Here is a 23,749-nt window from a genome sequence, read left to right as displayed (position 1 = left end):
GGACTAATATTATTATAATTATACGTTTTTTTCCATTTTTTTGAATTTTTCTAAATATATAAATCAAACCAATCAAACATTCTGTCAAGAAATGAGAATTTTATGTGAAAAAGAACCAACAAACCGATAGACATAAAGTTACAGAGCCAAGCAGAAAAACAAAACAGCCATCACATAAACACAAACACCAAAAACCACTCAAAAACCCAACAAATGCAATCTGGAGTCCCCGACTTGCGACAAGTGCAGCGGCATGTTTTAAGGACGTCCAACACTCAGCCTCCCCCAGATTCCATAACCCTGAACCAACCCGTGCCGCAGTCCAAACAAACTAACAAACATAGAAAAATAAACAAAAACTTAAATAAAAAAACAAAAAAGGGGTTAAGCAACAGACATAACAAACAAGTTCCAAGAGACAAGAACAAGACAAACGACAAAAGACAAGTATACAAAAACACAAATCTTCATAAAGTAGGCCCAGAACCCGGTTCGAAACCTAAAGTCTTAAATGCCGTGCAGCCGTCCGCACGGGAAAGAACGAAGAAAATGAATGAGAAAGCTAACATACAATACATAATATAAAAATGCAGTTGCACTTTATATTCATTGTGACATCATCTCTCTAAGAGGAAAAAGAATTCAGCCACTCTTTGTTGTTTGTAGGTCTGACAGGAGAGATCATTTCAGTTCTATATATTCTGAGGTCCTACGCATTGCTAGATGCACTCTTCTTTTTGAAGATGTTTCAGAACTTTTCAAGCGCATGCTCGATCAGGGAGCTGAAAGATCTTTCTTGCGAAAACAAATTGTGATAGGGCGTCAACAGTCATTTTTGGGGCAAAGTCAAAAAATTCAAGATGTAGTGTTTTTTTATGAAAATTTAACCTATTGTGAGGCATTCTGCGCAATTTTTAAGGCCAGAAGTCCAAAATTGGCCGAACCCCCCTGGGGGTACTGATTCTCACTACAGGCAAAAATTGGAAAAAATGGCATTTTCTGGCCTTTTCAGGCCTGTAAATATGTCAAAACTATTGCAAATCTTATTTTTTTAATTTGCTGTACTAAACTTTATGAAGAAACAACAAAATAATCATATTGGGTTGAAAATTGTGCCCATTGGAGCCTAAACGAGCCGTTTTAAGCCAATTTTGGGTAGCAAAATGCTTTTTAAGGCCAATTTGGCAAGTTCAAAACTTTAAACTGATTAATCACATGCCTGAATTTTAAGAGATGAAGTCTTAAATAAAGCTTTAAGCGAAATGATTTCAGTTTTTCACTTTTCAAACATCATAATGGTGTCTTCAAAAATCGCTTTTTAGCAAAAAAAAAATCATTATTATCAAAAAATGGCATTTTTAAGGCAAACTTCTACAAACTGAGTTTTAAAATGCTGACTGAAATTTTTTATGCAGTGATAGTATTCTGGAGATACTCCAGGGAAATCAAAATCATTTGGGTCTGGGATGCGCCTATGTCCGCCATTATGGAAATAAAATCCCTGCTAAGAGCCATTTTTCAGGCGAAAACCAAAATTTGAACTGAAAAAATCTCTAAAATGACAATAGACATGGGCCCAAATTTTCTTGCAGTGATAGTATTCTGGAAATACTGCAGGAAAATCAAAATCATCTGGGTTTAGGATTTGGGTATATCCACCATTTTGGAATTGAAATTCCTGCTAAAACGCAATATTTCAAGCAAAAATACCATTTTTGACTGGAAAAATCTTGAAAATGGTAATAAACATGAACCTAAAATCTTTTTGCAGTGATAGCCTTCTGGAAATACTCCAGCGAAATCAAAACCCTTTGGGTTTAGGATAAGGGTATGTCCGCCATTATGGAATTGAAATATGTGCTAAAACTGGCTAAAATGCAACATTTCAAGCAAAAACCCCATTTTTGACTAAAAACTGCTCTGAAATGACAATAGACATGGACCCAAATTTCTTTGAAGTGATAGCATTCTGTGAATTCTCCTGGGAAAACAAAATCATTTGAGTCTAGAATTTGTTTACATCCACCATTGTGGAAATGAAATCTTTGTTAAAATGCTACATATTTCCATCCAATACGTCATAATTGACTAAATATTTTGTATGTTACATTAAACAAAGAATATGAATTTACAGTCCTTATAAATTTAGAAATACTAGTTGAAACAAATTATAGCAAAAATTCTATTCCACTCAACAATTCTTTATAGCCCACATACATTTCCATTCTCAAGACTTGTTCCATCAAAAAAAGATTGGATTTTGGCATGAAATATTATATACATTTTAAAACTGGCCTCAATTCAAAAATTGTTGTCCCAGAGACATCTTATACCTAAATAGTTTTTGCCCCTGGAGTATTTACAGAACAATATCACTGCAAAAAGATTATGGGCCCAAAACTATTGCCATTCTAGAAAGGTTTTTAGTCAAAAATTGGGTTTTTGCTTGAGATGTTGCATTTTAGCCAGTTTTAGCAGGAATTTCATTTCCATAATGGTGGATTTAACAAATCCCAGACTCAAATGCATTTGTTTTCCCAGGAGAATTCACAGAATACTATCACTTCAAAGAAATTTGGGTCCTTGTCTATTGCCATTTCAGAGCAGTTTTTAGTCAAAAATGGGGGTTTTGCTTGAAATGTTGCATTTTTAGCCAGTTTTAGCACATATTTCAATTCCATAATGGCGGACATACCCTTATCCTAAACCCAAAGGATTTTGATTTCCCTGGAGTATTTCCAGAAGGCTATCACTGCAAAAAGATTTTAGGTTCATGTTTATTGCTATTTTCAAGATATTTCCAGTCAAAAATGGGATTTTTGCTTGAAATATTGCGTTTTAGCAGGAATTTCAATTCCAAAATGGTGGATATACCCAAATCCTAAAACCCAGATGATTTTGATTTTCCTGCAGTATTTCCAGAATACTATCACTGCAAGAAAATTCGGGCCCATGTCTATTGTCATTTTAGAGATTTTTTCTGTTCACATTTTGGTTTTCGCCTGAAAAATGGCTCTTAGCAGGGATTTTATTTCCATAATGGCGGACATAGACGCATCCCAGACCCAAATGATTTCGATTTCCCTGGAGTATCTCCAGAATACTATCACTGCATAAAAAATTTGAGTCAGCATTTAAACTCAGCTTGTAGAAGCTTGCCTTAAAAAATGCTATTTTTTGATAAAATATGATTTTTTTTTGCTAAAAAGCGATTTTTGAAGACTACATTATGATATTTTGAAAAAAGTGGAAAAATTGAAATTCATTACGCTTAAAGACTTTATTGAAGACTTCCATCTCTGAAAATTTCAGGCATGTGATTTAATCAGTTTAAAGTTTATGAACTTGCAAAATTGGCCTTAAAAAGCATTTTGCTACCCAAAATTGGCTTAAAACGGCTCGTTTAGGGCTCCAATGGACACAATTTTCAACCCAATATGATTATTTTGTTGTTTCTTTATAAAGTTTAGTACGGCAAATGAAAAAAATAAGATTTGCAATAGTTTTGACATATTTACAGGCCTGAAAAGGCCAGAAAATGCCATTTTTTCCAATTTTTGCCTGTAGTGCGAATCAGTACCACCAGGGGGGTTCGGCCAATTTTGGACTTCTGACCTTAAAATTTGCGCAGAATGCCTCACAATAGGTTAAATTTTCTTAAAAAAACACTACATCTTGAATTTTCTGACTTTGACATTTGACGCCCCACCCTAATTGTGAAGTGTTTTGATAGATTTCCAGAGACTTTTATGAAATTTGAAGAATCTTTAAATGATTTTTTAGCGCAACTGTATTTTTGAAAAATTGAAACATTTTTTTATATTATGTATTGTATGTTAGTCTTCTCAGTCATTTTCTTTTTCGTTCTTTCTCGTGCAGACGGCTGCAGGATTATGGACGTCCTTAAAACATGTTTAAATTGGTCATAAATTAGCTTTATTACGGCTAGGGAGAAAGACAGTTCTATACAATAAATAATTAGGTAGTAAAATATAAAAAAGGATATGTACACGTTAAAATACTAATAAAAGTTTTGACAAAGAAAAAGTGTTAAGTTGAAACGAAAATGCTAAAAAATACAATTATTCCTATCCTATCTCAAGGAGGCTTGACAGCAGGTCAATGAAAAATATTAAAACATTAAAAAAAAATGTAGTAGCAATACCTCGCTTACGAAACACTAAAACGAACAATACGAACAAAAACAGTAGATTACAAACAAAAGGGCGTCATAATAGTTCAGAGAGAGAATAGGCAAAGAAACACGCCAGCAGTAAGCTGACTAATGTGTTTACCAATTGCTTCCTTTTGTCTAGCAATGGCCTAAGTGGCCGCTAGACCATTATGACGCATATTAGAATAACGACACGAAAAAGAGCAGAAAAGAAAAAGAGAACAAACAAAAATTAATTAAAGTCAGTAGGCACAAATTTCTAATTGAGTCACTTTGGCATAAAAGTGTCTAATTTGTGCTGCCAAAAGGACTCTTTTTTCCTAACCGATACCAAATCAACTGCCTTATCAATTAAGATGAACTCCCATTCTTCTTGGCCAAAATGATCTGGTTGAGAAAAATATTCAATAGTATAGATAGGCTGATAGTCTGACCATCATCATAACATAACATATACGAACATAAGACCTTTTCGCCTTTCCATTCGCCATATGAAAAATAAAATAAAGTATGTAATATGAAAAAAACTATGCAAAAAGACTTAAATGCATAATTGGCATTATATTGAAGTACAATATTGTACCGTCAACTGCTCTTACTTGGGACTATATATTATCACAAAACATGGGACAGCAATTTGGCCACCATTTCAGCAAACCTCCAAAGACGCAAAGTCATTTGATTTGAGGTTAGCGTATGAAAAAATACACAATTTCTCTTTTTCACCGAGAAATCGAAATATGAAAAAATCTGTCCGTAGCTAGTAGAACAGAACAAGAAGGCAAGTTACACACTCGCTATTAGTTAATCTCACCGGGCGATCTAGGTGGTTAGGTGGCGGGCGTTTTCTAATTCTCCAATCAGTGTCCAGTCATTTTGAATGAAAACAAAAAAGTTAAAAAGGGCGCGCTATCAATGAAAGTTATCGTGACATCTTACAGTATGAATTATAAACTTGGTGGAGTTATCAAAACAAATTTGTTGTCAAAGAGATTTAACAGTAAGTGAAAATTCAAGCCAGATATCAACAGTCCCATGTTTCAACCAATCGTCCCAAGTTAGAGCAGTCGATGGTAGAAGAAAGATTAAATTTGCTTCTCTTGAAAACTAAAAAATGATTATATTCGCTGATCTCTTAGAACAAGCACTTCAAAAAACCATAACATTAGACATAAACTCAAGCTGAAAAATCACCAGCCAAGGTACAAAAATAATCCTTACTTGGCTGACGGCAAATTATGCTCCTGCGGAATAAGAACCACCAAAATAATGATCAAGGCGACAATCAATAATATGTTCTGTTCGCGTCGCCCCACCAGCTCACCTTCAAAACATAAATACTGAGTCAACCCAGTCGCAATAATTTCGGAAATTTTTTTTTGATAGCTAAGCCCTTTTCTACATCACCATTCGTTTCAAGTTTTTGTTTACTTCACCCACATTGAGTCCCATTTGAGTTTTTTCCGTCCACCCTCATTGAAATTATGGACTTGAACTTCACTGATGTGATAGAGCCGGGATCCCCGAGGGTCGAAAATCGGGTCCAGTTTTAAGGTCAACACATTTCACTGGATTTATTTTAGCAAATTTACAGGTGGACAAGGAGATTCTGTTTTTTGCCGACTGGATTCTTCAGGATTAATTAAATATTAAAAATCCAACATTATTTGCTACCGACTGACCGACCGGCTGGATTTGGGGATGTTTTATGATGCGAACAGAACATATTATTGATATAGGCCCAAATCAAAACATTGATCTGAACCCCATATTTACAGTGGCTTTTACTAACATGTTGCCCTTGACCTTGCATATCAAAACGGGGGTTTTAATATTTTCTGGCATGGAAAAGAATGTGTGACGTCATAATTACTGCTTTCAGTTTGCGTGTTTTGAAAATTTGATATGTGTACTCCACCTTCGTTGAATTTTTTAATGGCACGAAAACAGAATGTGCTATGTCTTTAAGAACTAATTTCTAAAAGGCTTTTGATGTTCTGTAAATATTTCTTTTTGGACTAAGAAATTCCATCTTTTATTGTTCTAATGATTACAATAATTCTTTATTACAAGGCAACCACCACAGCAAAACTTTAAATTTTGTAAGGAACTAACTTTGAGATTTAACCTTTAGTGTAAACGACGATATATTTTGTATCACTATTTATTTACCTTATTTATATTTTTTTGTAGATAATATAATGTGAGAATAGGTTTTGTTACGGCGATCTTTAGAGTAATGTTTAAAAGTCGGAATTGATTTAATTCCCGATTGGGAAGGGCTAAAGTTCTCAAATTTTCACTGGATATTCGTTTTTAGCTTCCTTATGAGATAAAAGAAGAATCATGTCGTTAAAAATATTGTCAATCTTTCTTTACGACCAAAAATTGGCATTTTTTAGTCTGATAAATCCGATTACAGATCCCTGTATGTAAAACCTCCTGTAAATTATCGAAAAGAAATTAAAAAAAGATGCATTGTTATCTTTTTAATCTTTGTGTAAATTTGCATATTATATGCAATCTGTCTGTCTGCTACTATTACCGGTTGGCTCCTCTTCCTTTTGAATAACACTCTCATTTAGGCAAGTATTTTTTTATTTTCTGGTTTAAGAACATTTGGAGATGATCTTTTGGACCAGAGGATAGAAAAAAGTAAAAATAAAAATTGCTCTTTTCAAAATTTTAATGTTGGAGAAAAGTCTTGAGAAGACTTACATACATACCAGAAAATCAGAAAGCGGTTTTAGTAGGGAAATTGTTTTTAATTGTGCAATTAAAAAAAGCACAGAACCCTTTTATTTTCCCTTCCTGCTTACAATGTAATTGTTCTAAAAAGTTTCCTTTTATGGCTGATCAGTACATGGTCAGACGAGCCCGGGGGGGGGGGATACTTAGGCAAAAATGGATGATGGGTATGTGCGGACGGAAAGGGTTGGTTTTTTCACCTTTCAAAGTCTCTCTATCTAAGGGTCGGAAAAATCAGAAAGTTTCAAATTATTCTCTCTAAGGATCGGAAAATTCAAGATTTTTAGGAAATTTTTTGATTTCCAGAGAAAAAATTGTAATAAAGTCTCTCTAAGGGTATGACTTTTTTCAAAAATCGCAAAAAAAAATTCAGAAAGTCTCTCTAAGGGTCACCTTTTCAGCAAAAATCAGTCTCTCTTAGGGTCGGTTTTCGAAGGTACCGTCCGCACATACCCCTCATTCGCAAACCCTAGTACCCCCCCCCCGGGTTCGAGCCGAAATAACTAAAATATTTGTAAATTTCAATTTTATTTTTATTTTATTTTTGCAAAAAAACATCTTCAGAAAATAAAAAAGTAATTGCCTTATTAATTAAAAAATCTTAAAAATAAAAATTCTATAAGATAATAGTTGGTAAATCCATGTGATTGTGATCCTATTGAGTTAGTAAATAAAAAAATTTAAAATTTTATAGAATAACCATCACTATGGCTGAATTAAACTAAACGACCCAAAAAAGATAAAGAAAATATACCAGAATCTAATATAAATAAAAATATATTACACTCAAAGCTACCCGAAAATAAAGGATTTGCATCTGCAGAATCAAAATGTGTAATCAAGGATGCTGAAAGAAATGACAAAGAGGAGGAACAAAGCAGCAGAAATTTGATAGATGATTCAGAGAGTGAATCTGATGAAAGTGATGCATGGTCAGAGAGCACTGGAGGTGAGAAGGTTGTTTCCAGTGATGATAATGAAGATCTTGATTCAGAAGATGAAAACAACACTGTTATTGAATTTGATATAGGGGGTAACCATAAGTATCAATGTGATAATGGTGGACGATTTCAAAAATATTATGTTGACGATGATGGTACAGAGTTTTATGGAAGTCAAAATCAAGCACACCAAAGAGGCTTGAGCTGGAGTCAGAACGGGCACTATACATGTTGCAGCGCTGTTTTAAATAACACCTCCTACAAGTTCAAATTGGAGCCTTGGAATGAGTTTGACAAAAATGCGGTGAAAATTATTGGTAAACAAACGAAGGAAATGGTGGGTTATGTACCTCGACCAGACAATTTGGAAGTCAAGAAATGGTTGGATAAGCAAAAAACAGATGATAGTATTGTTATTGCTGGTAAGAGAAGTTGTGGAAGAGTACTTGAAATAACATGTGTTATTAATAAAAAATAACAAGGACTGCTTTACTTTTAAAATCTTTAGAGATGATTTCATACTTTTAGTCTTATGATCAGTTTTAAACATTGCACATTCTTTTTTATCATAAACATTTTTAACCTAAACATAATGCCACGAGGCTACATTTTATGAGTATAACACTAGTTAAAAAGACATAAACTTTATGAAATTAAACCATGACTTTCTTTTGTTTAAAATTATAATCATTTTAAACCAGATTTTGTCCAAAGAAAGCATCCATTTTGTATTCCAACCTTTTTGGGGATGAACATTAGGCATAATTGTTTCTTTAAAACGCACCAAAGGGGCACCCCAGACTCGTTATAACTAAATTTTCTTTCTACGTAATGAAAGAAGAAAGTGCTTTCAATCATGTGACCAGAAATTCACAATTTGAGTGAATATTTTCAAACCATCTAATACATTTTGTCATCGAAAATGTTTTTTATGCTTCTCTTCCTTTTTTCAGCTAAAAATATTAAAAATAATCAAAATGGCAGAAAAAGAAATTGATCAATCTACAGTTCTCCATATATTTGTGATTGGATTTCATCATCAAAAGGGCACTCAGGTATAAAGTAAACCTTTCCAAATCTTATATGCATTTAGATAAAAATCCTATTCATCAAACTGCGTCCAAAAACATTGTCATGATAAACTATACTATTTGATTTTTAGGTCGAGTTTTGTTACCCTCCGATTGACTTTAAAGACCCTCTAGCAGATGTTAAAGAAGGGGAAATTTTCATTCCTCGACAATGGAGTGCGTTACCATACCTTGCCATGCCTGATGGTGCTCATAACTATGAAGATGGTTTGTTTAAAAATGAATTGATTTTATTTCTTTTAAAATTTTCCTCAGTTTTCAAAGTATTATTATCAGAATATCTTTCCTGTGACCTTCCATCGGACCTTCAATTCACGCAATCACGCAATCACGCAAATTTTTCTCCCAGATTCACGCATTCACGCAATGTTTTTTCGCAATTCACACAATTTTTATTCACACAAAGTTTTCCAATTCCCACATTCACGCAATTTTTTTTATTTTGGCGCATTCACCCGAGTGAAAAAGCCCATTCACACATTCACGTTAACCGCTGGGAGGCCCTTAATTTTCCAGCACCCATGGCATTCTAAATTAACTTGACTGTTTGCATGTAATTGTCATTTACGTTGGAAACAAGAATAGGACTGAATAATTGTCTTTTATTAACATTTTACAACAATTTCATCCTTTCCAATTCCTTGTGGCAAAAATCAATCACTCAGAAGAAGCTAATAACAAGATCAAATTCTATTTTTTAGATCATTCTTTCTTCCATCTACCTGCTTTAACCAAAGGATCCAAAGTTTCTACCGATACAATTTATGGTGTTGCTTGCTTCCGACAAATCGATAGCAAAGTAAGAAAATTTTTTCAGCTCTTTTGCATCAAATATCAAAACATGAATAATTAGGTTATGGAATGGAGCGTTAGTCCTAAATCTCACCATCCCACAAGTACGTTTGTGATTTTATCACATTAACTGACCTTACAAATCGATTTAATGTTTAGAAATTGATCAACAAGGATGAGAATGTAACGAGGACAACTGTTCAAAAGAGTGTTTGTATTCTAATGAAAACAGTAAGTGAAAATTATGTTTGGATTTCTAAAGAAGCTATCGGAGAATTGTGTTACAAAAGGTCTTGAAACAATGGTCGGACATAAGACATTGTCCTTCCCAAATTTTCCTTGTCTGACCCAAAAGTCATAATTCTCAAGCCAAAGTAAGCCTGGTCAGGCATTTGGTCATGGTTAATTGTGATTTGTCTTTTTGCATGTTTATTTGCATGTCCTTAATTTTTTTGTTAAATGTTTGTTACAATATATAGATGAAAGATTCAACTTATATCTCTTGTTGCTTTTTCAGCCTCTTTACAGCTTTGTTTTATCTAAATTGGAACTTGTAACACACGCATATTTCAACGAGCTGGATTTCTCAAAGACGGACATTTTAGTTGTGAGTACTTTTCTGTTCAGAAAGGTTTCGATATTTTTTGTCTTATAATTAAGTTATTTGCAATAACATAACTCAAGTGGATTAAAAATTTGCGTGGGTTAATTCGTGATTTCCGGGAATCATATTTTCTCGAAAAATCGAAATCAGCCTTTTGCGAAAAACCCTAGGTAAATGAAAGAAATTAGGTGAAAAAAAGGCCAATTATGGCCGATTTGCGAAACTGTGTCCACTCGAAAATTTTAGATCTTGACGAAAAAAAAACCACTCAAAAACTAACCCACTAGGTAGTAAACTGTAAGATCATTTATAGACAGAAGTTATTTTCTTATGTGACCCTTTTGATTTTTTTGCCTACTATTTAGGAATGTTTTGATCGAATGACACACCAACTATCCACGATGGCTATTGGTGAAAGTTTATTCCATATGGGACTCAATATTGCTGACATCGTGGCTGAGTTCAAAGAAAAGGTTAGTTAGTTCTCAGGATTACTTTCGTTTCTAGAAAATCATTTCATTCTGTTCGATATCCTCGATTTTTTTTGAAATATTGTCTCTATGTGGTTAAGATATAGTTCTATGTCGCCAAAAAATTGATTCGGTTATTCAAGGATGATCAATTTTGTTTTCATCTTTCAGGTTTTGGTGCTCTTCAAGCTGTTACTTTTGGAAAAAAAGGTATGCTGTCAATTTTTTCTTTGCTTCCAGCTTTTGGTTGTTAGAAAAAGACGAGTGAAAGTATTTTAAATCTCAAACGATTCGTGTTTGTGTTTATAGCTACAACATAGTCCTGGGGTTTTTAAATTATCTAGAAATTAATAAACGGGGAGCCTAGTAATAAGTTCAAGACTTTAATGTGATCGTTATCAAATCTTTTTTTATCTTTCATTGTTCAGAGATTTTTCAGATATAGATATTCTCTGATCATTCTGTAGTTAGGGGGTCCTCGTTTCTCCAAAAACTTCTTGACATTTTCAAGATTTCGAACTCGTTCGTTAAGTGCTATGATTGTTGAGGAAATCTTTAAACTCTGGGAGAGTGTTTTCTTCAAGGTTTAATGTTTCCAGTGATATGACCAATTGTAGATCTGCGACCGATATCTGAAAATACAGGAAAATGATAGAAAACATACCAATAATAACCAATAGTTTTTTGAATGTTTTGACACTTAAAGGAAATGACTGCTCTTAGAGTCGAGAATAATGTCACACAATCCTGCTTTTTAAGAACATGGCCTGTCGGATTTTAGAAGATAGCGATTGTTTTTAAGACCTTTGAAAAAGAAATTCGACCCTTAAAACCACAACAAATTTTAATTCAAAGGATTTTGTGCAATTATATACCTTGTTTCCCACTAAGTAATCTTTTCCATAATTGTTCTTTTGTAATATTTCTTCAAACATTTTGTAAGCTCGGACAGCGTCACCATGTATCTTTCGAAAGCTTTCTTCCTAGAAAAATTGGAGGATGCATATTTCTTTTTAAAATGTTCATACGGGACCGATCCCGAAATAAAAGGCATACAAAAACTGATGGCGAACTCCGGGGTTTTTTTTCAGGCAGACAAGACAAGGTGACGCCACCCTCCAATAAGCCCCCTCCTAAAATTAAAAGATTAAAAAGGTACATCGCACCCAAACGGCGGCTCTTATAAGAATTATATATTTGTTATATTCCTAAATTTGACGTAAGACGGGAGTTTTATCCTTTTGAATTCGTGCTAGGCAATGTTTAAAGCCATAAAGAGTATGTACAATATCAAAGTATGATAACGTTTGATTATTTGTTGGCACGGGGGGGGGGGGGTTTACTGAGTCAGTGTACTGGCCCATAGCTGTTGGGATGGTGTATTTTTTAGGTTAAATTGAGTTAGTACAGTTTAGTACTTTGTACTAATTTCAGTGGTGAAAACACACAAACCCAGAGAATTCCCATGTATATTTGCCCTAATTTGCCAGCTGGTCCAAGCTGGTCCGAGACCTTCAAGTCAAGGCTGGTTAAGCTATACAAATTAGTACACTGATTTCCTCCCAATGTTTCCTGTTTACTTGATTTAGATTTGAATCGCAGCGTGCACAAGTAGAGACCGGCCTTAAGTCCAATCTTGTTTACATTTTTTTAAAGCTCTATCTACATTATGGCAACAAAAGAATTTGAATGTGTAAACGTTCAAATCGAAGCTTTCAAGTCTCTTATTTTTCTTTTTCAAAAAAGAAAAACTGCTACAGCTTGCCAGACAAACAGAAATCAAGTCGTATGGAAGGGAAATAACTCAAAGTTGGTTTTGAGTATTTTGACGTGCTAGTTTCAGCTAATTTCACTGTATTCGAATGAGTTTGTATGTTTCATTGTTTCAGTGTTTGTACTACAAGGACTCAAATATTTTAATATTGAAATCTTTCCTTTTATATAATTTGGTGCTTTTCTTAGCAAAATGCTTCAAAACCTTTTTATATGGTAGCAATTAAATTTATCTGGCCAGAAGAAATTAGAACAGTGCACTATAAGGGATGGTTTCTAAACTTATCTGATCTAAAAAACAGCTAGTCCAGTGTACTAAAAGGGTGGTATCAAAAATCCGGTCATGGAGAAAAGTCAGCACATTGGACTAAAAGGGTGGTGTCAAAGCCCTGGCCGTGGAAGAAAGTTTGTACAGGTGTACTAAACGGGTACACCACCCTTTTAAAAATTTGGTCGTGGAGAAACGGCAGTACAGTGTACTAAAAGGGTGGTGTAAAAGCCCCGACCGTGGAAGAAAGTTAGTACAGTGTACTAAAAAGGGCGGTGGTCTAATTTTTTGGAAAATAATCCAAAGATACCCTATGGTACACTGACTTGGTACCCCCCCCCCTGGTTGGCACATATAGGTCTTCGAAAATACATATTTTGAATACAAGGGCTGCAAAATTATATAAGTGCAATCAAAACATGTGATTACTCAAAAAAGTTAACACGTGATTTTATTCCCATTTTACTTGCTTTACAACTTACAGCGGATAACTTTAGTGCCAATAAATTCGATCCAATCAGAAATAAATGTTATGTAGCAAGCACATATAAATTTCGAGTGAAAGCGTGATTTGTTTTTAGACTTTAATTTTGCAACCTGTGTATTTAACATATAATAAGCGCCCAATATCTTGATAATTTGGAAAAGTGCTTTGGGGAAAATACGGTATCAGTATTAAGAAAGGTTTCTTGATTTCTCTGTATGCAAGTACTATTTGACCTTTGTTTGTACTTGTATATTTTTGTATCTTGTAAATGCACTATACTAATTAAAACATACCCTTTGATCTTTGGGTGTGATAAAGTATGTTGTAAAGAATTGATCCTCAATATTTTGCAAAGTGTACAAGATTTCATCGATGGCCAATTTCTGTTTGTTGCACATGCCATACAAATTGAATTCGTTTTCTAAATATCTCAAAATGGCGTGTGATTGAACGTGTGATTCTCCATCGATTTCCAAAGTTGGTAACTGTCCAAGGGGAAAGGTCTTTTCTGAAATAAAGAATAGTTTTTGTATTGATGTTCAAACTCAAATATCCACTTAGGTTTCTGGTTCTAAAGTGCGCCATTGCTGCAACTTTTCCATCTGCTGAGATACAAGTTATGATTTGAACGCACCATTCCCGTCTCAGTTTAGTGCAAAGGTAGAGAGAGCCCTTGGCTACGGTGCGCAAGTCTGGGGTGTAGTAAGTTCAAACCTTGACCGGGTCACACCAAAGATATTCAAAATGGTGCTTGATGCCACTCTGCTTGGTGCTCAGAGAATCAATAGTAAAGGGAGCAATCAAGACAAGGGAGAAAGAGTAGCACCTTCCCCTACCCCCGAGTAGACAGCTATCGAAAAAGGAGCTTTCGAGTCACCTCCGACTTTGATCCTAGAATTACTTACTCCGTCTTATCAATCAGAGAGGTTTAGTCAAATGACACACTAAACCAAAGGTTCCCGTCCAGATCCAAATCCTTGTTGCAACATTCACCATTAAAGTAATTATAAAAATCACAAGTTAATTCATTAAATCGCGGTTTAGTGACCCCTGGGAGACAATGGCTGGACTGTCTAAAAGCTTCGTTATTTTCCTGGCCAGCTACCTTTAAATAAGATATTAGAGTTAAACTTAGTCTTACCATTTGTTTTAACTTTTGGTAAAGAAGCCATTGTGTAAAGCTTGTCTTCAAATTCAACTCCTGCCACGTGGAAAGCCAATCGAATGGGATCTCCACGTGCTGATCCGTCAAGATAATGGTGTACATATTTTGCTGTTTGTGCCATCTCGACCAAAATCGGCGCTAAACTTAGGACCGGGCAAGGCGATAGAAATAAGAGATACGATGGCTGGGTGCTAGATCAGTGTTTCAGACTATTTTGGAAATCAGAGAAATCATTGTGCTTGTAAGCCAATAGAGTCAAGATATCGTTGACTCTTTGGCCGCGACACAAAAAAACTGACGATGTGATCATATCAGAATATTGCTTCTGTCTTTGAACTCCAACGATAACCCTCATTTTCGCTTTATACCTTATCTGGGAAAAAAGGGTCTAGGGATAGTGACAAGACTTTTAGCCAACGAACGGAAGTTTTTTTTCCATTTCAATGATATGGTACTTTAAAGCTGCATGCGACTAGGGTTATAGTAACATAACAATTCGACGTTCTTTTATTCGTTAAGCGTTAAAAAAACTTTTTCGTTCGTTGTTGTCATTAATTCTGCCCTTGCAGTTTGATTATTAGCCCTCTAGTGCCATTTGCGCCCTCCGCTTCGCGTCAGGCCCAAATGACACTCTCGGGCTAATAATCAAACTGCGCGGGCAGAAAATAACAACAACGACCTCAAACTGAACGCTATTGTTATATTATTATCCATATAGCGGTCATTAAGTAAGCCGTTAAAGGTTCAATCGGCGGGCAGTATTAAAAGGTTTTGTTACTCAAATTGTCATACCCGCGCTGAGGAAACTAAAGCGCCAGGCTTCAGAGGGCTAAAATATCATTAACGGCCCGGGTATAGGGCAATAACGTTATTTGCGGCCCACTCGGAATTGGATTGAAGTCGTTGCATTGAAGCGAAGAGACTAAACTAACGTCAGAAAAAAACACTTTTTCTTTTGGTCATTTGCGGCCCGCTCGCAAGGTGCTAGAAATTTGTTGAAGACATTGCATTGAAGCGAAAAGAATCGGTTGACGCTAGAAAAAAACGTTGTTTGAATGTCCGACATGGATAATAATAGTAATAGCGTTAAGTTTTCGTTCGTTGATGTCATTAATTCTGCCCTTGCAATTTGATTATTAGCCCTTCTAGTGCCATTTGCGCCCTCCGCTTCGCGTCGGGCCCGAATGACACTATCGGGCGAATAATCAAACTACGCGGGCAGAAAATAACCTCAAACTGAAAGCTATTGTTATACTATAAGAAAGGGGTGGTTTAAGGTTTTCTTAAAGAAAAAAGAGTAATATCATTTGCTTATTCATCATTTTAATTTACAAACTTTTTCACATTGAATTTACACGAATGTGGAGCAAGATTGGTCCGAAAGTGGAAATAAAGAAAAAAAAAATTTGCCTAAAGAAATAGCATAATATAACAATAGGCAGACACTGTCCTGTTATGGAATATGTGTCTGATATGAAACGGAAACATTTATGTAAAAACAAAAACTTTAAATTCGATACATTTGACATGTCAAGTTTAAGAAGAACAATAGAAAACAAAATAGAACAACTTTTTTGTGAGTTCTTGTTTTTTGGTATATCGAAAGTGATTCAAACTGTTACAATTTTTTACACTAAAATTTTGTTTCTAAAAGAAAGAATAACAACGAGGTCGTTGTGCGGGCGGTTTCCATCATTTTTGTTATTATCATATTGCTTTAATGAAAAGAAAACTCTTTCGGTGTCCGTGAATCATTCTTTTCAATGCAATGACTTAACAAATCAGACCCTGTCTACTTGTTAATAATTCTCAAGGAATGGATTTGTCTAAAATTTGCACAAATCTTAGCTTAGAAAGCGCTTACTCTCGGGTACCTAATAGCCGTCCCCCCCCCCCCGCTTATTAATTTTTGGGAAAATGTTTTTGAAAGTTCCCTCTTTTGTCCTAATTCTGCTGTATTAGCCTCCTTTTCAAGAATTTTCCACCCAGGACATTTTTATTCCAACCCCCCCCCCCCGCTTATTAAGTTTTGAGATTTTTTCCAACCCCCCGCTTATTCCAAACTTTCCGGCTATTAGGTACCCGAGAGTAAAGATTAATATTTTTTCGAAGATCAACAGAAAGTTTGATGACCAACTTATGTTAAATTAAAGTGAATCTAGTCTACACAATAGACAGATCCAGGCTTTTAGGCCTTACTCTTTGTCTATAGGCACTGCTGTAGGTGGCCACTAGTGACCCCCACCGGGAATTGCTTATTAATAGGTTTAAACATAATAGACAACATTCACAAAAGATGTTTATCAATAGAGATTTTAAATAAGAGAATGTTTAAAACACAGCTGACTGGCTTAAGTTTCGAAACTTTCTATTATTTCATTAAAACCTCAGTGCGCATGCGATTTATCTGGAGAATTTCAATATTCAAAACAAGAGCAGTGCTCATATCCCGAAGAGTAGGAGTTTTATGCTCGAAACGAAGGAAGATATGACGTAGCCTAAGTGAATCTTAAGGTGAAACAAACGGATTCGAAAAAACATTTTTAAGATGTTTTGCTTTCCTATCAAACTTACGTGATAAAGAAAATTTTCATTTGAAATAAAATTCGTAATACAACAATAAAAGCGAGAGTGCCTGCCCTCTTGACATTATAAAAATAACTAGTGTACAAAATATAAAATAAAATAATAATCTGATAATAATGAAGACTAAAATTCTTTATTAATGGCTTTTGACGTGTTCTCGGATCAATTTGTACGATGGTGGTCCTCGTTTCTCCAAAAATATCTTGACATTTTCGAGATTTCGAACTCGTTCGTTTAGAGCTTTGACCAATGGATAGTTGTCTATGAAATTCTTGAATTCTGGAAGAGTGTTTTCTTCAAGACTTAAGCTAAGGCTACACTGATAGTTTTTTCAGGCGGCTGCAATGCAATTAGCGTTGCGTTGCAAACGCGCGAGAAATTGCAAAATGTAGCACGTCAATTTTTTCTGCAATTCCTCTGCAACGCAATAAAAATATTGCAGAACAAATTGCAAGTGTCTGCAACAAAATCAGTTTGAACTGATTTTGTTGCAGAAGAATCTGCAATTTTTTTGACGATGTATCTGACATTCCAATCTTATTACGTCATTCGAACGTCAGACCTTCGAAAATCGAATATTTTTGATAAAATCGAATGTTTTGTAATTCGAATGTTTTGTAGTTCGAATGTTTTGTAATTCGAATGTTTTGTAATTCGAATGTTTTTTTGACGTTTTTCCTGGTTCCTTTTTTTAAATGGCTAGACAGCAACAATTTTCAGGCGGCTGCAATGCAACAATTGCATTGCAGCCGCCTGAAAAAACTATCAGTGTAGCCTTAGCTTTAGGGTTTCCAGGGATATGACCAAATGCAGGTCTGCGATTGAGAGCTGAAAGTAGAAAGAGCAATTTCACCGTTTTTTTTAATATTTTTGTCCATTTTCCGAAGAAATCGGGCGTTTTAGAGTCCACGAAGCCTTAAAATGTTCATAACTTATTCTTAGTATTTTGGCCATCAAAGCCTTATGTTCGTATAGTTTGTTCATATAAAAAAACGTGTAATTCAGGGATTTACACAGCCCAAACATTTCAACAGTGGCTACTTGAAAATAATTTGTATGTTTTTGAATGAGAAGGACACTTACCTTGTTTCCAACGAAGTATTCTTTTCCTTTGTTATTCTTCTGTAATATTCCTTCAAACATTTTGTAAGCTCGGACAGCATAGTCGTGTAATTTTTTCAATTTCTCATCCTGATGAAGTATAAGATAATTAGAAACAGCGATGAATAATAGAAGCTTTGGAACGCAGATAATTTAGGCGCCCCCTACAGTAAAAGGTTCTGAAGACTAAATGTAGAAATTTAACATTTAAGAGGAAAGAACAGTTTGTTCCATCTACTCAACAGTTTTTGAAGTCTAAAGGGAAGTCTGTTTTCTTTACCTTTTGACATTTTGGTGTAAAGAAGAAAGTGGGGAAGGATTGGTCTTCAAGATCCAATAAAGTGTACAAGATTTCATCGATGACCAATTTCTGTTTGTTGCACATGCCATACAAATTGAATTCGTTTCCTAAATATCTCAAAATGGCGTGTGATTGAACATATGATTCTCCATCGATTTGCAAAGCTGGTACTTGTCCAAGGGGAAAGGTCTTTTCTGAAATGAGAAAGTTTAAAATTGACGTTTTATTATGCTCTCTGATGAGACAATCTTCTAATCTGCAAGGCTAGGTTTAGTTTTGTTAAAGGCGATCCTTCGAATAAGGTAGACCCATTTAGTCCCGAAGGGCTTAAAAGTGGAAATTCTTGAATGGGAAAAGAATGCCAGATTGAAAGTAAAATCCATCGGCTTCTTTTGAATATTATGCTGTAAGAAATCAAAGAAAGCTCTAGATTCAATATGTCTAAAAGCGGAGCAAATCCTAAGGTATTTTCTTGTCTGATAAAGGTTGAAGATTCCTCTCTAGCACTTCTGGCTTTAAATCGAACACTAAATTTCAGCTTACCATCAGCTTTAATCTTGGGCATGCAAGCAAACGTGTACAATTTCTCTTCAAATTCCACCCCAGCAGCGTAGAAAACAATTCGGATAGGATCTCCACGAGCTGATGCATCGAGATAGTGGTGGACATATTTTGGTGCCATGTTTGTCTTTGGTTTTCTAAATGAGAAGAAGGATATATCATTTACTTCAGTTTGCTAGGTTTCAAAACTAAGGTTTCTGCTATGATAAGAGTCTGCTTGAAAGTCGTTTATCTTCGTAATATCAACAGAATGTTCATGCGACGAATGCTCATTATACCACGAATAGAAAATCATTCAGATAGAAACGAAGACAATTTTTCAATGAGCCTACCTTAAGGGAAGAAATTTTCGCGGGAACTTAATTTCGCGGTTGGTCAAATATTTTTTTTCGCGGGAATTTAATTTCGCGGTTCAGCGATTTTTGAAAAATTCGCGGGAATTTAATTTCGCGGATTGACGATTTTGTAAAATTTCGCGGGAACTTAATTTCGCGGTTTTAGGCAAAATCCGCGAAAACCGCGAAATTTTCTTCCCGCGAAAATTTCTTCCCTTAAGGTACCTTTATTGATTTCTTTTTAACTTGGTTATTTCTCCAATGTTTAATTTGATTGGATTTGATTCCAAACCCAGTATTTATACGCAATTTTAAATATGCATAGTAATGGCATGCATGATTTAGTTCCAAGTCAAATTTCCTGTTGTCATACGCTTAATAATAGTATTGCATCAATTAATTACTCTATAGTAATTACATTTGCTAGATAAGCATTTCAAAAATAGATGCAATGTCACCGTTCAATGTTTTGTTTATACAAAAAATATCTACCCTTCAAATATTTTGTGCAAGTTTGCAAATTTAGAGTCACTTTTCGGACGATGACCAAGCATTTATTCTGACTTCTTTTTTCAAACCGCCGGCTGTCTAATTCTCTTCTGTGCAATTTTCCTTGAAAGCCTCACTGTAAACTTAAGAGTGGCACACAACTCCTGCCAGATCTTTTAGTTGAGGCTGCTTGTCTTCTTGCCCGCGCCGTTGCACGAGCTAAGAAATTAGACTGTTTTGTACTTATTTTCAAATTCATGGCGTGGCTCCTGCCCCTGTAATGAGATATCATGAGATCTTTTGAATGAAGAATATTTTTATAAACCCGGGCGAACCTCGCGCAAAACTTCAAAATATTTCTACCTTTGACGAGTTGCATTTTTTATTTTAGTAAGACTATTCAACTTAAGAAACGTAAGACCTCATCTTTAGAGATTTCAAATGCTTGTATCTTAACTGTGAAGCCATAAGATGGAGACATTTTAGGCTTTTCTCAGGATCCTTGAAGCAATGCAACATGTAAGGTAAAACCGTCTGATTCTCCTTTCTCCTCGACCTTTTCACGTTCTTCGTGTTATCATATATAATTCTGCGTCTTCCTGAAACGAAGCGTTCGAATTTATTTTCCGGTTTCTAAAAAGAAGCTATTGGAATATTCTTAGAGGGCTATTCGTCTCTTGGTTTTTTTATAAACAAGACCAATCATGTCACAGACAAAACACAGCTGGGAAGTTGGGACAATATGATAGTAAATTGGCTTAGACCTCTGACTGAACTCTCTGATCATTTTGAGTCCAGTGAATGGAGCACTTAGCTGGTTCACTTTTTTGAGACAAAAACACCAAAATTAAAAACAAACCACTTAGTGCTAGAATACGTTTTCGGGTGCGAAATTTCGTTTAAGTTTGATTGGAGATCTTCAAAAATACGAGAATAAGGGACAGGGGCACCACTGAGCTCACTTGATATTTTCAGAGACTATTAATAGGGAGTTGATAATAATTTGGGGGAGGGGAAATTTCCTCGGCGCCTTATCTCTAATTTCTGGATCAACTTCTTTCCTTATTTTATTTTGTTTGCTGACCTCGGTGTGGCGATTCGTATGTAAAAAGATAAATTGATTGAGATGAAATGTGCCCACCTTAGATAATCTAATCCTATAACAGATTATCCTTTTGCCGTCAAAAAATTGAAAAAGTGAACGTTTTGGTGGCCATCACTGCAGACAATCGCCGCACATAGCATTATTGATCTCAAATCTGAAGGAGAGTAGATATTTTAGTGTTTGGTCAGAAAATATAAAACATGGCAACATTACCGTCTTTTTTTACACATTATATCTTTTTTCTAAAAACCGTGAATTTCAAAAATAAAAACAAATCCTTCAAAAATTTGCTTAAGTGATAAATAAAGATAATCATGATTCCTAGGAGAGGATTACATATCAATTAAGAAATATTTACACGCACAATGGTACTAGCATTGTCTAGAATCCATTTTTGCTGCCCATTCTCTCTGCATGCCGTAGAATGTTGTTCCTCGTTTGTCCAAAAATTTCCTGATATTTTCAACATTTCGATTTCGTTCGTTAAGAGCTTTAACCCTCTTAAGATACTTTCTATAATTCGAAAACATATCATTCCCCGATCGAGTTCGAATTAGCGAGAGTCAACTGTAGTTCCACATGTTCGTTTGATTTTTTCGATCGTGTACCGGTAGGAACTTGGACCAGCTCTGCCCACGCCACCCGAATAGAAGACAAAGTCTTCGTGTCCCATCATTCGGTTTGTGAGAATTCCGTGTCCTCCTGAGACGAAGCTGCCCAGTCTTTTTCCCGCTTTCTAATTTACGGTATTTCTTCGAATAAATGCTCCAGATTTATTTGGACCTACTTCAGAGGTCTTTTAATTTAACCTTTGTTCGTTCGTCCGTCCGTCCGTTCGTTTTCTCGGGATTGGCCCATTAGTTTTCTCTGATTTTCGCATAGTGATGCAAAACGACAGTACTCAAAATGTGAACTCGAATATCAATTAAAATCAATTAAAAAAAAAATTGGGGGAGGGGGCAAATTTCGGCCAAAAAGTGCCTAAAAACGGGTTTTTTTGGACTGAATGAAATTACTTCATTAGCTTTTTCTGATTTGCATAAAGATAAATTGCAAGGTTCTCTAAAAAGTGGCTGAAGCCGTTTTTTCCAAGAAAAATTTTTTTAGCTGTAAAAATCGGATTTGGGGAAATTCCATTTTGTCATTTTTAGGGGAAAAGAGCATTTCTTGCGATCGCCTTGATATTTTTTTGCACAATGATAAAAAATGGTATTGTTTAAAATCTGATGAGCCTTATATTCGAAAAAATGATTTTCTGGGCAAATTAGGGTCAAAAAGTGCCTAAAATGTATTTTGGACTTTGTGTGAAATTGCTTTATTAGCTTTTCCTGATTTTTTACGCAGTGATGCGAAATTGCAATATCCTTAAAATATAAGACTTCAAGATTTTTAAAAGAAAAAGTTTTACCCAAATTTTGGATTTGTGGAAGTTGCTTCGTTAGATTAGAGAAAGAAAGGATTGTTTTTGTTTATGCCCAGCATGGCTCGATTTCCAAAAAACCCTTTTATATGGTGCTCTTTTCCTCTAAAACATCGGAAAGCTGCTTTTAAACGCAATTAAAAAACTCTGGGGCTCTAGTGTTATGAATGTTTACGATTGAAATTGAATCTGGTGTTTACTTGATCATTTTAATAGTCATCTCCAATCTGGGAAGATATTCTAATAGTTGCTCAGAAAATATCAAACATGGCGATATTTTTTCCGTATTATCGTATTCTAGATATCGTGAATTTTACAAATAAAAACAAATTGACAAAAGGTTAATTTTATGATAAATAAAGATAATGAAAATTGCTAGAGAGCTTTTTTTAACAACTACACAAGCATTAATTTTGAATAATATCTAGCCTAGTACCCATTTTTTGCTGCCATTTCTCTCTGCATGCCGTAAAATGGTGTTCCTCGTTTCTCCAGGAATTTCTTGACACTTTCGACGTTTCGGACGCGTTCGTTAAGAGCTTTGACCAATGGGTAATTATCGATGAAATTCTTGAATCCTGGGAAAGTGTTTTCTTCAAGGCTCATCGTCTCTAAACTTGACACTAAGTGTAAATCTGCAATTGATAGCTATGAATAAAAAAAGTAATATCACATTAGCTGTTATCTGTTTTTCGTAAAGTTTTTCTATATGCGCCCCACCGCTAACCCAGAGGAAAGGGTGCGTTACTTCCCGTTTGTTTTTGACTGATTACCGCCAGTAGGGACCTAGGAGTGCCAAGACCCATGCATCATTTGATAGCACCCATAGAGGTGCTCGGGTGTAGACTTTCCAATCGTGGTTACCGTCTCGAATCGTGTTAATTTATAGTTTTTTGTCTGTTTGCAATGGAAGCTCAGTGTTTTTTCTTACCTTGTTTCCGACGAAATAATCTTTTCCATTATTATTTTTCTGTAATATTCCTTCAAACATTTTGTAAGCTCTGGCTGCATAGTCGTGTATTTTCTTAAATTTTTCTTCCTGAAATTTGTGAAAAACATGGTTTAGAAGTAAATTCATGATTTGAAAGTTCGCTTTGTTTGAAAATCAGTGCCCTCAACTATTGATTTGGAAGATCCTAATTACATAAATGATTTTAAAGGTCTTACTTTTTGGGCTTTTTTAGTAAAGAAGTAGGTGCCAAGCAGCTGTTCATCGATATTTTGCAAAGTGTACAAAATCTCATCGATGACCAATTTCTGTTTGTTGCACATGCCATACAAATCGAATTCGTTTCCTATATATCTTAAAATGGCGTGTGATTGACGTATGATTCACCG

The 23,749-nt window shown here is 35.1% G+C and overlaps 4 protein-coding genes across 4 annotated transcripts in view; 2 read left to right on the top strand and 2 right to left on the bottom strand.

Moving 5' to 3' along the window:
• The window catches only part of LOC136816430 (late secretory pathway protein AVL9 homolog), a 44,742-nt gene that overhangs the window by 13,256 nt on the left and 7,737 nt on the right, over positions 1–23,749 (top strand). Inside the window, exons 2-8 of the mRNA XM_067072755.1 lie at positions 8,817–8,918; positions 9,026–9,161; positions 9,656–9,753; positions 9,906–9,977; positions 10,264–10,353; positions 10,716–10,823; positions 10,992–11,030. Coding sequence (XP_066928856.1) covers positions 8,841–8,918; positions 9,026–9,161; positions 9,656–9,753; positions 9,906–9,977; positions 10,264–10,353; positions 10,716–10,823; positions 10,992–11,030 — 621 coding nt within the window. The 5' untranslated portion in view covers positions 8,817–8,840. The remainder of the gene's footprint in view (positions 1–8,816; positions 8,919–9,025; positions 9,162–9,655; positions 9,754–9,905; positions 9,978–10,263; positions 10,354–10,715; positions 10,824–10,991; positions 11,031–23,749) is intronic.
• Positions 7,643–8,342, top strand: LOC136816525 (uncharacterized; the record flags this gene model as incomplete). The annotated part of the gene is given in 1 exon segment (XM_067072865.1): positions 7,643–8,342. A coding segment is annotated over 1 exon segment (699 nt), but the record flags the coding sequence as incomplete, so codon positions are not given.
• LOC136816502 (glutathione S-transferase alpha-3-like) lies at positions 17,865–19,678 on the bottom strand. Its single transcript, XM_067072844.1, has 5 exons — positions 19,623–19,678; positions 19,045–19,199; positions 18,481–18,695; positions 18,183–18,290; positions 17,865–17,927 (listed from the first exon to the last, which is right to left on the bottom strand). Exons 2-5 carry the CDS (start codon positions 19,181–19,183, stop codon positions 17,865–17,867), a joined length of 525 nt encoding a protein of 174 aa, XP_066928945.1. The 5' UTR covers positions 19,184–19,199; positions 19,623–19,678.
• Positions 22,673–23,734, bottom strand: LOC136816431 (glutathione S-transferase alpha-5-like; the record flags this gene model as incomplete). Its single annotated transcript, XM_067072756.1, is given in 3 exon segments — positions 22,673–23,059; positions 23,343–23,450; positions 23,579–23,734. Coding segments are annotated over 3 exon segments (483 nt in total), but the record flags the coding sequence as incomplete, so codon positions are not given.

The sequence above is a fragment of the Clytia hemisphaerica genome, unplaced genomic scaffold, assembly GCF_902728285.1.
Source record: "Clytia hemisphaerica strain Z4C2 unplaced genomic scaffold, Clytia hemisphaerica genome assembly, whole genome shotgun sequence".
Lineage (NCBI taxonomy): Eukaryota > Metazoa > Cnidaria > Hydrozoa > Leptothecata > Clytiidae > Clytia > Clytia hemisphaerica.
The sequence above is the reverse complement of the archived record's forward strand: the minus strand, read 5'-3'. Positions and strand labels throughout refer to the sequence as shown.